Below are 13,363 nucleotides of genomic sequence, written 5' to 3' on the forward strand. Positions count from 1 at the left end.
AGAGGAAGTTGTCCTAGCCTGAGGGCAGACCTGGGGGATTTGATGGAAGTCCTGTGGTGAAAAGGGTGACTAACAGGTCAGCTCCTTTGCCTACAGCAAAATCAAATGCTCCCAGGCAGACAGGTTTTGTTGTTGTTTTTTTTAAACACCTTGAATTATGGAGGCCACTAGAAATAGTACTTTTTTACAGAGTAAGGGCTTCCCACCAGCATAGTCACTTCGAGGTTTTTTTGTTTTGTTTTGTTTTTTTAAGGCTGTGTTGGGTCTTCGCTTCTGTGCGAGGGCTTTCTCTAGTTGTGGCAAGCGGGGGCCACTCTTCATCGCGGTGCACGGACCTCTCACTATCGCGGCCTCTCTTGTTGCGGAGCACAGGCTCCAGATGCACAGGCTCAGTAATTGTGGCTCATGGGCCTAGTTGCTCCACGGCATGTGGGATCTTCCCAGACCAGGGCTCGAACCCGTGTCCCCTGCCTTGGCAGGCAGATTCTCAACCACTGCGCCACCAGGGAAGCCCCAGACAGTTTTTTTTTTTATGGGAAAACAAGTGTCTTCTCAGGTCATGAAAAAGCTGGGTTGTCCACTTGAAATTACAGGACAAATGTTCCAGACCCTAGCTATTCAGTCATTCACTGAGCATGTACTGAGCACCTACTATATACTGGGAGTTGTGTTAGGGGCTGGGGATTGACAGGTGCCCAAGATTCGTGGCTTGCCCTAGCTCATGGTCTAGAGGGGAAGACACTTGGGCAATGATAACAGATTTCCTTAAGGAAAGGTGTTCTCTTTCCCCACCCTACACGCTGTTAGTCAACAGAAGTGACCACGTCTTTTCCCTTTGCAGATCCATCATCAGGGTCGGGGGAACGGGGGAGGGACCCAAGGCCACAACAGCTGGAAGAGGTTTTCACTTCCTGCTGGGCATGGCAGGATCCCCTTTTCACTCACAGGCTCCCCTAGCTTGTGGGGTTTGAAGCAAGTATAATTTTGTCATCTCACGGTTGGGGTGCAGGGCCCTGCCACTCACAGACACTGCTCCTTTACCGTGTCCTCCATGCCTCAGGATAGGCATAGTGCATGGTGGGCTTTTTCCATAAACTGTAAATTCACCACCTTCATTCATTTTCCCTCTTCCTGCTGGTTTTATAACAGAAAATCGCACCTCCCCCCACCAAAAAAAAAGTCTTAGCAGTACAAGTGTCTGAGAGAAAACCAAACATACCCGTGCATTTTAGTCGGCAGTTTAAGTCCCTAATACCTATGAGCATCATATGGGGTCAGAAACTCACTTTACCAAACAGATTGACGAGAGAGTGGCTTTTCACAATTTGAATCCGAGTGACTATGCATTTGTTCGTTCTCTTCCCCTGAGTTTTCAGATATGAGTTTGTAGAAAGTGACTCGTTCTATCGCACAGCTAATAAGTGGCCAAGCCTAGGACTTGGGCTCACTCTTTCTGAGCCCCGGACTCTTCATTTGAGCCTCCCTGGGATGGAAAGGTTTGCTTCCAGATTGCTGTTTAAACACTAAGTGGAAGGGGAAGGGTAAACTGGGACGAAGTGAGAGAGTGGCATGGTCATATATACACTACCAAATGTAAAATAGATAGTGGGAAGCAGCCGCATAGCACAGGGAGATCAGCTCGGTGCTTTGTGACCACCTAGAGGGGTGGGATACGGAGGGTGGCAGGGAGACGCAAGAGGGAGGAGGTATGGGGACATATGTATATGTATAGCTGATTCACTTTGTTATACAGCAGAAACTAACACACCATTGTAAAGCAATTATACTCCAACAAAGATGTTTAAAAAATAAATAAATAAAAGATCTGTGCAGAAAAAAAAAACACTAAGTGGAATGGAAGGAAAAGAATATCTTTTTTTTCCCTTTTTTTGGGAAAAGAATATCTTGAAGCTCAAAGGTGTAAAGCCTTAGGACAATGACAACCAATTAAAACTCAGATAAACTAAGGCTTCACACCTTTACATGCTGCAAAGCAGTCAATGGAGAAACAGGATTTGAATTCCTGAAAGGGGATTTACACATAAAGATCAAGGAACTCAGCTAACAGCATACTCGGGAGGAGTGAACAGGAGATGTCAGGGTGGAAAGACAGAGTCCTGATCAGATTCTTTCCGGCTCTGGGACCTCGTACAAATCATTTAACCTTCTTCAGCCTCTGTGGCTCATCTCAAATGAAGGAATGATGCTAATACCTGAGTTATTCCCAAATAGTCAACTGAGGTCATCCGATCAGTCCCCATATCTGTTCCATTTTATCCTAAATGTCTCTTGAACCCTCCACTTCTCTCTGTCCTCATGGTTCCTTCTTTAGTTCATCTTTCTACCTCATCTGCCCCAGGCTGTGTCCTTCTCATTCCACTCTACACATTGATCCAAAGAGATCTTTCTAGAAGGCAAAGCCGGTTACATGGCGAATCTGCTTAAAACCCTTCAATAGCTTCTCATTACTCTCAGGATAAGATCCAAACCCTTGCCCTGGTGTACAAGGCCCTTCATGGTCTGGCACCTGTCTGCCTCTCCAGGCTTATCTCACTCTGCTCCTCTCTCAGGTTCCAGCCATAATAAACTAGTAGCTGTTCCCCAATGAGCCAGCCTCTCTCACCTCCAGCCTTTGCAGTAGCTTTTTCCTCTAGCTAGAACACTCAGCCCCTCCCCACACCCCATCCTCCCCCTAACCCTGTAATCCTGTAGACGAAGTGGTCCTGGAGTCTGACCTCCTCCTCTTCAGTGCACCCCAGCATCCCATGCTTCTGACATCTTAGCACTCATCACCCTGATTGAAATGGCCTTTTGCCTTGTTGGTTTCTCCCACTCAGTTCTGCAGAACTGTCTTACTCATCATTATGTTTCCAGCGGAGCCTGTTGAATGAATGGTGAATGTTTAAATCATCAAGAAAAAAAGGGAGAGGATGCAAATCATTAAAGTTAGAAATGAAAAAGGAGACATCACAACTGACACTGCAGAAATACAAAGGATTATAAGAGACTACTACAAACAACTATATGCCAGTAAAATGGACAACCACAAAGAAATGGACAAATTCTTGGAAAGGTACAATTTTCCAAGACTAAACCAGGAAGAATTAGAAAATATAGAAAATATAAGTAGACCTATCTGTTTAGAAAATATAAACAGACCGTCCCCCTAAAGGACCTGTGCTTTTCTAAGGGAGCCAAACAATGTCCAGATGGCTTCACAGGCGAATTCTATCAAACATTTAGAGTAGAGCTAACACCAGTCCTTCTCAAACTCTTCCAAAAAATTGCAGAGGGAGAGACACTCCCAAATTCATTCTACGAAGCCACCATCACCCTGATACCAAAACCAGACAAAGGACGTCACAAAGAAAGAAAACTACAGGTCAATATCACTGATGAACATAAAAAGGGAAGAAAAATAAATGCTTTGTAAACTGTAACTTGTTACACCAGCGTTAATAAGTATTATGTAATATTACTGTGCTCAGGTCGGTCATTTAATATTGTTGGCCTACTCACCCATTTGATCATAACTAATATCACATTTCAATTACATCATTCTGGTTCCTTATTATGCCCAATACTAATAAAGGCTACCACTTATTGAGCATTTAACCTGGGCTAGATTCTGCGGTGAGATTTTACATGTGTGATCTCATTTATTCCTCATTATAGCAAGCTAGGTATTATTATAAGCATTATCCCCATTTTTCAGATGAAAAAAGTAAGGCAAGCTCAAAGAGGTTAATTAGCTTTCCCAATAGCAAATAGCCAGATTTTGAATCCAGAAACTTCGAGTTTATGATCCAAACCCTGATTCTAATCATCTCCCACTTCTGCCAGAGTCTTCAGATAAGGACACTATCAACAGAGTGAAAAGCAACACACAGAATGGGAGAAAATATTTGCAAATCACATATTTGATAGGGTATTAATATCCAGAATATATAGAAAACTCAACAAAAAAACAACAAACAACCCGATTTTTAAAATTTTTATTTGTTTATTGAAATATAACTGATGTACAATATTATATGTTACAGGTGTACAGTATAGTGACTCACAAGTTTTAAAGGTTATTCTCCATTTATAGTTATTATAAAATAGTGGCTATATTTCCTGTGTTGTACTATATATGTTCTTGTAGCTTATTTTATACCTAATAGTTTGTGCCTCTTAGTCCCCTACCCGTATGTTGCCCCTCCTCCCTTCCCTTTCCCCACTGGAAAGGGAGCTAGTTTGTTCTCTATATCTGTGAGTCTGCTTTTTTTGGTTAAATTCACTAGTTTGTTGTATTTTTTAGATTCCACATAGAAGTGAGATCATACAGTACTTGTCTTTCTCTGTCTGACTTATTTCACTTAGCATAATATCCTCCAAGTCCATCCATGCTGTTGCAGATGGAAAAATTTCATTCAGCCACAAACAATCCTTTTTTAAAATGGGCAAAAGACTTTCTCCTAAGAAGATGTACAGGGCTTCCCTGGTGGCACAGTGGTTGAGAGTCCGCCTGCAGAAGCAGGGGACACGGGTTCGTGCCCCAGTCCGGGAAAATGGCACATGCCGCAGAGCAGCTGGCCCCGTGAGCCATGGCCGCTGAGCCTGCGTGTCCGGACCCTGTGCTCCACAGTGGGAGAGGCCACAGCAGTGAGGGCCCACGTACCACAAAAAAAAAAAAAGAAGATGTACAAATGGCCAATAAGCACATGAAAAGATGCTCAAATCACTAGTCACTAGGTAAATGCAAATCAAAACCGCAATGGTATGCCACCTCACACCCATTAGGATGGCTATTATAAAAAGAAACAACAGAAAATAACAAGTGTTGGCAAGGCTGTGGAGCAATTGGAACCCTTATGCATTGCTGGTAGGAATGTAAATTGGTGTAGCCACTGTGGAAAACAGTATGGTGGTTCCTCAACATTAAAAATAGAATTACCAGGGCTTCCCTGGTGGCGCAGTGGTTGAGAGTCCGCCTGCCGATGCAGGGGACGCGGGTTCATGCCCCAGTCCGGGAAGATCCCACGTGCCGCGGAGCAGCTGGGCCCGTGAGCCATGGCTGCTGAGTCTGTGCCTCCGGAGCCTGTGCTCCGCAACGGGAGAGGCCACAACAGTGAGAGGCCCGCGTACCGCAAAAACAAACAAACAAACAAAAACAAAAATAGAATTACCAGGACTTCCCTGGTGGTTCAGTGGTTAAGACTCCATGCTCCCAATACCCAGGGCCTGGGTTCGATATCTGGTCAGAGAACTAGATCCCACATGCATGCCGCAACTGAGGAGCCCGTGAGCCGCAACTAAGGAGCCCGCCTACTGCAACTAAGACTCAGTGCAACCTAATTAATTAATTAATTAATAGAATTACCATATATCTAGCAATTCCACTTCTGGGTATATATCCAAAGGAAGTAAAAGCAGGGTCTAGAAGAGATATTTGTATACTCATGTTTATAGCAGTATTATTTACAATAGCCAAAACGTGGAAGCAATCCAAGTGTCCACTGATGGATAAATGGATATGCCTACAAGAGAATATTATTCCGCCTTCAAAAGGAAAAAGTTTTGGCACATGCTACAACATGAATGAACATTTGAGGTCATTATACTAAGTGAAATACGCCAGTCACCAAAGGACAAATACCATATGATTCCACTTATTTGAGATACCAATAGTTGTCAGATTCACAGAGACAGAAAATAGAAGGGTGATTGGCCAGGGCTGGAGTGGGTGAGGAACGGGGAGTTGTCATTTAATGGGTTCAGAGTTTCGGTTTTGCAAAATGAAAAGAAGTTCTGGAGATGGGTGGTGGTAATGGTTGCATAATAATGTGAATGACCTTAAGAGTAAACTGTACGCCTAAAAATAGCTAAAATGGTAAATTTTACATTTCGTATATTTTACCACAATTTATAAAAGAAGATCCAAACCTTGATTTTACCCATTTCCCAGTCCTGCCAAAGTCTTCAGATAATTTCCTTCTGATGAATGTTTGCTGCTTTCCCTCCAGATAACCTGCCTTTTCTTTCTTTTTCCTCCTAAGACCAGACTGCTCTCTGCCAGGATCTCTAGAGCCTCGCATTGGTCAATGCCCCTGAAGAGGGCAGAGTCCAGCCTCAGGCCTCTAGCCCACCCTCTTCCTGGGAAGAAAATGCCTCTGCTCCGAAGGCAGCCAGCACATATTTTACTCACAACAGTCGGCAGATGGCTGTGGATCCCTTCTGTTCCCAGGAATCACATCGGAACTAACCGCGCTGTGCATTTTCCATCACTGGTAGCTATCCCAACGTGACGTGGGACATCGTTATTAATAGGTGAAGGACAAAGAGAGAGGGGAAGTGGCTTGGGCTGAGTCACACAGCAAAGTTAGAACTCTGATCTCCCAGCAACTAACGTCGCCCTAGGCTCTGTCCCACACACCTGGCAGCTCCAGAGACTGGGTCTCTAGCTAACCAAGCGGGTCTGACTTGTCTTACAGAGAAATGAAGCAAAATCTTCTTCGGGATGGTGTATTATGATCTTTCTGTTTCTACTGGTTGGCAAGAAACCGAGTCCCCACTACTTACTGAATGACCTGGAACACATCATCGAAAGTTTCTGGACCCTCAGTTTTCCCTTCAGTAAAATGTAGACAAGATTTATTGGTGCCTACCCCCAGAGAAGCTGGGTGAGCTAGGGAGAGGAGTGGGGTGCCCTTATCCAATCTATTCTGCATTACCCTTTACACGGATGAACTTCAAACCTGGCTGAGCATGACAATCACATGGTGGCCTTTAAAAATACAAATTCCTGGGCCTTGCCCAGCCTGGCTTACTTGGATTTCTTCTCCTTTCTCCCGGCCAAGTGGCCCCCAGGGTGAAGGGAACCCCCTTGATTTGAGCATCGGGGTGGTCTTTAACTTTTCTATGTAAATCCTCTCCAACTCAGCTTAAAGGAACCTTTGCTACGAGATGGGAAGCATTGTGTTCTGTCTCCTTTGAGCTCTCCCTTGGACTCACTGTTCCCCCAATTTTGGCACTTCTCACATACTGCTTGTTATTTTTACTTAACTGTTGCAAATCTTTGCCTCTTGTTTCCTCAGTTAGCTACTGGAGGGTAAAAACCATGACCTACCCTTCTCTTATTGCCCCACAAATGCCAGCTCCATTAGCACCTAGTATCTCTTCAGTAAATATTTGTTGAATGGCAAATCTTGTAATTTGGAAATCTGAAATAATTTCTTATTTATTTGGGAGACGCTCTGTGTCCTTTGGAAGCTTTCTGGTCACATGGAAAGAACTTTAAACAAAGAGGCAAGAGCCCTAGCTTCCAATCTTGGCTCTGTCACAAACTCCCATTGTGACCTGCAGCAAGTCGCTTGCCTTCTCTAGCCCTCGGTTCCCTCACTTGTGAAACCGGGGCTGATCTGTAAAGTTTCTTTTAGCTTTGGATTTTTTGGCTACTCTAGATAGCAAGGGCAGCCTTTTTCATGTCAATGTCTTTAACGCCCACCATGCCTAATTTTTTTTCCTGTAAGGACTACATAATCGATGGATCACCTCCAGTTTATAAAATGAGAAACTCAAGTAAAGAACAAGTAAATGCTTTGGCCAAGCTTCCATGCTTAGTGTGAGTGTGTGTGTGTGTGTGTGTGTGTGTGTGTGTGAGAGAGAGAGAGAGAGAGAGAGAGAGGCGGTGTCACTCATTCCTCACTGCAGCTCCCTGGCTTTGACTGGATTCTTCCATCCCAGAGCTGTTACCAGTCCTTCCCAAGTGTAGGACTGTTAACCCTTAATTATCTGCATGCCCTCTCTCTCTGTGAACAACCCAGGGCAAAGGTATGACATATTCTAGCTGGGTTTCCTCTTGTCCCTCTGCACACTCCCATGTAGGGTCAAAATGTCCACTGCAGTGTTCAGTACGGTCTGTTCAAATACTGTCCCCTGAGGAGGAAATGAAAGACATAAGACACTAGTCCTTGCCCTCTAGTTGGCCTGGGAGGCCGGGACAAGAATGTGTGGGGAAAAGCTGCCACCATATATAAGGGAGGACCTGGGAGCGAAGTGCTGCTTTGATATATCTCCAATACCTAGAACAGTGCCTGGTACATAGAAGATGCTCAGCAAATATGTTAAAAGAGGTGAAAACTGCCACAGTTTTCAAACTTTTTAATTTTAAGGAAGGGAAAGCCTTTCTTCAATGAAATCATCCCCAAAGCTCACTACATGAAACAGGTGGACGCAAGGTTGCCCTGGTTGAGGGGAGCTAGAGTCGAACCCTGCCTGCTCTCTCCTCTGGGTCCCAGAGAGAATCCTCAGGGCCCAGTTGGAAAACTTGCTGTAAGTCAGTTGAAAAGGAGGAGCGGATCAACTCTTGCTCTTTTTCTTGGTTAACCTTAGCCAGGAGGGGATGCTGGCAAAATTAGTGGAGGTTTGAAGGACCCAGCCCTTTAAGGGGAATATTTGCATCTGAAAAAGCGTTCTCAATTTCTCCTCTCCCCTCAGCGTCAAGTTCTAGGGAACTTCAATCATTAAGGGCAGAGGAGAAGTAGTTTTGAGTAGGAGATTTGTGAGTTGGTCCACAAATGAATACCAATGGAATGTTTGTTTAAAGAAAGAAGGAAAGACAAGCATTGTGGTAATGTTCTCCAGTATTCAATAGAAACCCACTGGGTGTTATCCTACAGGCAGTCCTGATTTGAAAATGCAATGTAAAACTCTCACGTGGCCTGGTCAGTGAGTGGATGGTGCTGCCTTTTGCACCATTGCACCCTGCAACACCCTGGCAGCTTTCAACCTTCCTAAGTTCCTGGTTAGCCATGGCACACACAGCTGTCCAGAGGGGCTACCTGATGAGAGCAACTCTATTCGAAGTCTGCAGGACTGAATGAAACCCGCTGCCTGACTTGGCCTTCTCCTTGCCTCCTTGCCATGGCGGGTAAGGGAGGGAAGCCAACCCAGGGAATGCTTACTTGTCAAGGTGGTCCAGGGAGCAAAGGCACAGCCCAAATCTGCATCTGGAAGACAATTTTGGATAACCAATATCTATTTTTACAACTTGTCAAAGGGATAAAATTTTTGAATTAAGAGGTCATTATTTTCCATCTCATGGCCCTTTCATATAAATCTCTTTACCTGCCCCACAGATTATCCCTCCTCACAGGCGCCAGAAGGGACAGGCAGATAATTAATGCCTGGAACCCTGCTACAGACTGTGTCCCCCCCCCCGCCAAAATTCATATGTTGAAACCTAACCCCAATGTGATGGTATTTGGAGGTGGGGCCTTTGGGAGGTGATTAAGTCATGAGGGTTCCCTCATGAATGGGATTCATGCCTTTATAAAAGACCTCACAGAGATCCCTTGCCCCTTTCCACCATGTGAGGCTACAGAAAAGAGACAGCTGTCTTGAGCCAGGAAGAGGGTTCTTACCAGACACTGGATCTGCCAGCACTTTGATCTTGGACTTCCCAGTCTCCAGAAATAAATTTCTCTGTAAGAAATAAATGTTTGTTGTTTATAAGCCACCCAGTCTATGATGTTTTGTTATAGCAGCCTGAACGGACTGATAGACCCCATTCAATTAACAGGGGAAACTGAAGGTGAAAGGAGCTCCCCTTAGACAGCAAGTCAACAGGAGCTCCAGCTTCTCCCCAACTGCCCAGCATAGTCTTCTCCTCCACCTCTTGGCCTCCTGACTCCCCCAGCTTCAAACTCTAGCTCAAGCCTGACCTTGAAGAAGAGGACAGCTATCTAGCCAACCCTGCCCTTCCACTACTACTGCTGACCTCACCCCCTTGTCCAAGACACCATCTCCCACAGCATCTGGACTAGACTTTTGTACTTAAGTAGTTGAGTTGGGTATCATGACATCTAGTCTTAGGATAGAAGGCTGTCAAGGTTCAAGCTGGAGGGAAGCTTGGACATTAGGACAAGACCTTGTCAAACTAAGACCTTGTGGGAGGACTCGCCCAAAGTCTCACAGCAAGTTATGACAAAGCCAGGGCTGCAAGCCAGGTTTTCCGATGTGTGCCTTCTTCCCTACATCCTGAGTTCCTCTGGTTTCTTTTCTTGGTCCCTTTCCCCTATGTGCCCGTGTCCCTTCTCCCTTCTGACCCTCTCCCCCCATCCTGTCTCAGAGGGAGGCTCTAAGGATAGCTGCACAGTACCTGTTCTCTGGGACCTTGGCGTTGACTCAAGGGGGATTAATGACCTAAAGAGACACAGCCCGGATGGAGCCTGTGGTTCCCAGCTCTGAAACATAACAAGTCATCCTTGACACTGGTTCAGAAGCCAAAACGATGGCTCCCAGAGTTTTAGATCACTTGCCCAAGGTCACTCAGCTAAGAAATGGCCAGAGCAGGCGCCCATTGTAGGTCCTCAGGCCTCTGCGGCGGCATTCCACCTCGGCCGTGGCTCCAGGCAGTACCGAGAGCCTGCCGACTCCGCAGGCCCACTGAGCCGGAGACAAGTCCAGACCCCACCTCCCTGCTTGGAGCAGCAGGACCCTTATTTGAGCGAGTGGCTCCCGTCCGAAGTGTGGGGGTGGGAGGGAGACGTGGGGTGGGCGGTTCACTCCGGCCTTCTGGAAGTAAGCGGGGCACCCTTGAGACCCCTAGCCGTTGTGAGCCAAGTATCGCGGCTTGGGCGCAGCCCCCCACTGTGACACGCCGGCGTCGGAAGTCTCCGCTCTGGAGCGGCGGACCGGTAGAAGGCGGGGCCGGCCGCTGGAGTGCGCCGGGACTCGCAGACTTTCTCCCGAGCAGCGCTCTGGGTTCCCGCCTTCCGCCCGCCGTTCTCCCACGCCCCCGGAGTGCCCACTGACCCCAGCAGGCCTTGTGCTCACGGCCGCGCCCATCCTGCCAGTGGCCCCCGGGGCCGGGGCGCCGGCCTCCCGCCCCAGCGCAGGTTCCAGCGTTGGAGGAGAGAGAGGTGAGGAGGCGGGGCACGCGGGGGGCCTCCTCCGGGCGCTAGCCGGCGAGCGCATCTTCTCCGCATGCCCCTCTCCACTCAGCGAGCGCCGCCAAACTGCTGAGCCCGCCGGGCCCGCTGCTCCGAGTCTCCCGGCACAGGAGATCAAGCGCCCTCAGATAACCGCACTCACTACCTTTGGGGGACTCCTTGGGGAAGGTGGCCAGGGACCCCGGGTGTGAGGAGCCGGGGCCGGTACCCGAGTGGGGGCTGCCCGGGGACCCTCCCAACCCGCTTCCCTTCGCAGACAGCCGCCGTCGCCCCTGGGAGGGCAAGCCTCTGGCGTCCCTGAAGACCTGGCGGACTGCGTGCCTCGAGGTACCGGCCTCTTGAGGGGAGAGGGGACCGCTAGCAGGCGGCTGGCAGAGAGGACCTGTTTGCTGACGGGTTTGGAGGAGGGATGGGGTAGGGTTTGGAGACGGAGAAGCCCAGGAGAAGACGCTGGGGTTTTTCTTTCTCTCCCCGTCTTCCGAAAAGGAACCACATTGCGAGGGGGAACTAAGACAGAGTGTAAACACAAACAACCGCAAAAAGAAGCCAAGAAAAGGTAAGCCCACAGAAGCAAGCACAACACTGTTACAAAACTGTCTGGTTTTGTAACAATCGCCCCGCCGCCGGCCAATGAGCGGCTTGGCGGCGCGTCACGTGGTGTCGTTTTATATAACACTTTGCTGAGACAAGACAGTTATTAGGCGGCGCGGGGCGGCCGGCATGGAGCTCGCGGAGGCATTGCAGGGACCGGCGAGCGGCAGAGCGGCGGCCGTGGCAGCCCCGATTCCCTCCAGCCGCCGCTCCCTGCTCCGCGTCCCCGGCCCCTAGACGCCTCTTCCCCACGCATGTCCCTCTCCCTATGGATTCATTTCAGACTGAACAGATGCTGAGCTTGCCCGCCGAGCTCTGCAGCGACAACTTAGAGCTGGCGGAGCCGGCGGCATCACCGGCCCGCGGAGACACGGGCCCCCACCCAGAGGCGGCTACAGAAGGCCCCGCACCTCTACCGACTCGGCCGCCGCCGCAGGAGCGTCCTCCGAGGGCTTCGACGCCGGAGTGCAAAGTCCTGCTCACGCAGGCTGACGCCCTGGCGTCTGGGGGGCGCCTCCGTGAAGCCCTCGAGGTGTACCGACAGCTCTCGGAGCGGCAGCAGCTGGTGGCCGAGCAGCTGGAGCAGCTGGTGCGCTGCCTGGCCGAGAAAGTCCCTCAAGGCGAGGAGCCGGCGCCGGAGCCCCCGGACGGGAGCCGCGGGGCGAGCTGCGCGCTGGCGGCGGAAGAGGCAGGGGCGGCGACGGCCGCCGAGGCCACCGAGGTGTGGGACGGCTTCAAGTGCCGGAAGTGCCATGGATTTCTCTCAGACCCCGTGTCCTTGTCCTGCGGACACACCTTTTGTAAACTGTGCCTGGAACGCGGGCGGGCAGCCGACCGGCGCTGTGCGCTGTGCGGGGTCAAACTCTCCGCTTTGATGGTGGCCACCGGGCGGGCGCGCGGGGCTCGGCGAGCTGGGCAGCAGGCGCCGCCGCCACTGCGGGTCAACGTGGTGCTCAGCGGCCTCCTCGGGAAGTTGTTCCCGGGCCCGGCAAGGGCGTCGCAACTCCGGCACGAGGGCAACCGGCTGTACCGCGAGCGCCAGGTGGAGGCGGCGCTGCTCAAGTACAACGAGGCAGTTAGGCTGGGTAAGGCCACCGTGCCGCCGGGGCCGGGGCGGGTGGGGGCACGAGCCCGGCGGGGAGCTGCGGGGTGGACCCGGGCGGAGGAGGGCGCGCGGACCTTGGGATGGACCGCGACCGGAGTGGGGGAGGGGGGCTCTGGAGTTCCGTCTCCGACTTTTTCTCTGTCTCTACTGGTTCATGGCCCTTTCTCTGGGTCTCTGTCTATCTCCTTGCTCTTTGTCTTCTTCTATGTCTCCTGTTAGCTTGTGTGTTTCTGCGTGTCTCAGTCCCTGCTTCTGTTTGTGTCGCTCTGTTTCTCCGTCTTTTTCTTTCCGTATCTTTGTCACTCTGGCTCTTGCTCGGTGTCACCGTCTGTTTCTCGGGCTCGCCTTCTCCTTTTGTCGCTGCGCGCACGGGCCCCTCTTAACACCTGTCCGTAGCTTTCGGGCCAGCAGGGGAACTTCGCACCCTTCCCACTCGCGCGCCGGGGCCTCTGGGCTCCCGCCAGCCTGGGATATTCGGTCGGCGCCTGCGTCTGCCGCTCCCTCCCGGCCTGGGGCCGCCGTGGCTGCCGGGAGTTGTCCCTTCCGGGGCCGCGGCTCCCGGTGGGGTGGGTCCGGCGTGGAATTAGGTCAGGAGAGCACTGGTTGCATAAGGGCCGCGAGCGGCCGGGGCCGGGCGGCCCCTCCTCCGCGCGGGCGGGCGGGATTGTGTAACGGCTGAGGTAGCTGAAGTGGGCCACGCTCGCCTCGGAAACCATCCCGGGAGCGTGTG

The 13,363-nt window shown here is 50.3% G+C and overlaps 1 protein-coding gene across 5 annotated transcripts in view; it reads left to right on the top strand.

The window, feature by feature from the left end:
- Positions 1-11,644: 11,644 nt before the first annotated feature.
- LONRF3 (LON peptidase N-terminal domain and ring finger 3) overlaps positions 11,645-13,363 on the top strand; it is a 36,731-nt gene continuing 35,012 nt past the window's right edge. For all 5 annotated transcript variants that reach the window (XM_024750590.1, XM_024750592.1, XM_024750594.1 and 2 more), the window contains exon 1: positions 11,645-12,613. In XM_024750590.1, coding sequence (XP_024606358.1) covers positions 11,797-12,613 — 817 coding nt within the window. In that variant the 5' untranslated portion in view covers positions 11,645-11,796. The remainder of the gene's footprint in view (positions 12,614-13,363) is intronic.

This window comes from Neophocaena asiaeorientalis, unplaced genomic scaffold (assembly GCF_003031525.2).
Source record: "Neophocaena asiaeorientalis asiaeorientalis breed wild unplaced genomic scaffold, Neophocaena_asiaeorientalis_V1.1 scaffold503, whole genome shotgun sequence".
Lineage (NCBI taxonomy): Eukaryota > Metazoa > Chordata > Mammalia > Artiodactyla > Phocoenidae > Neophocaena > Neophocaena asiaeorientalis.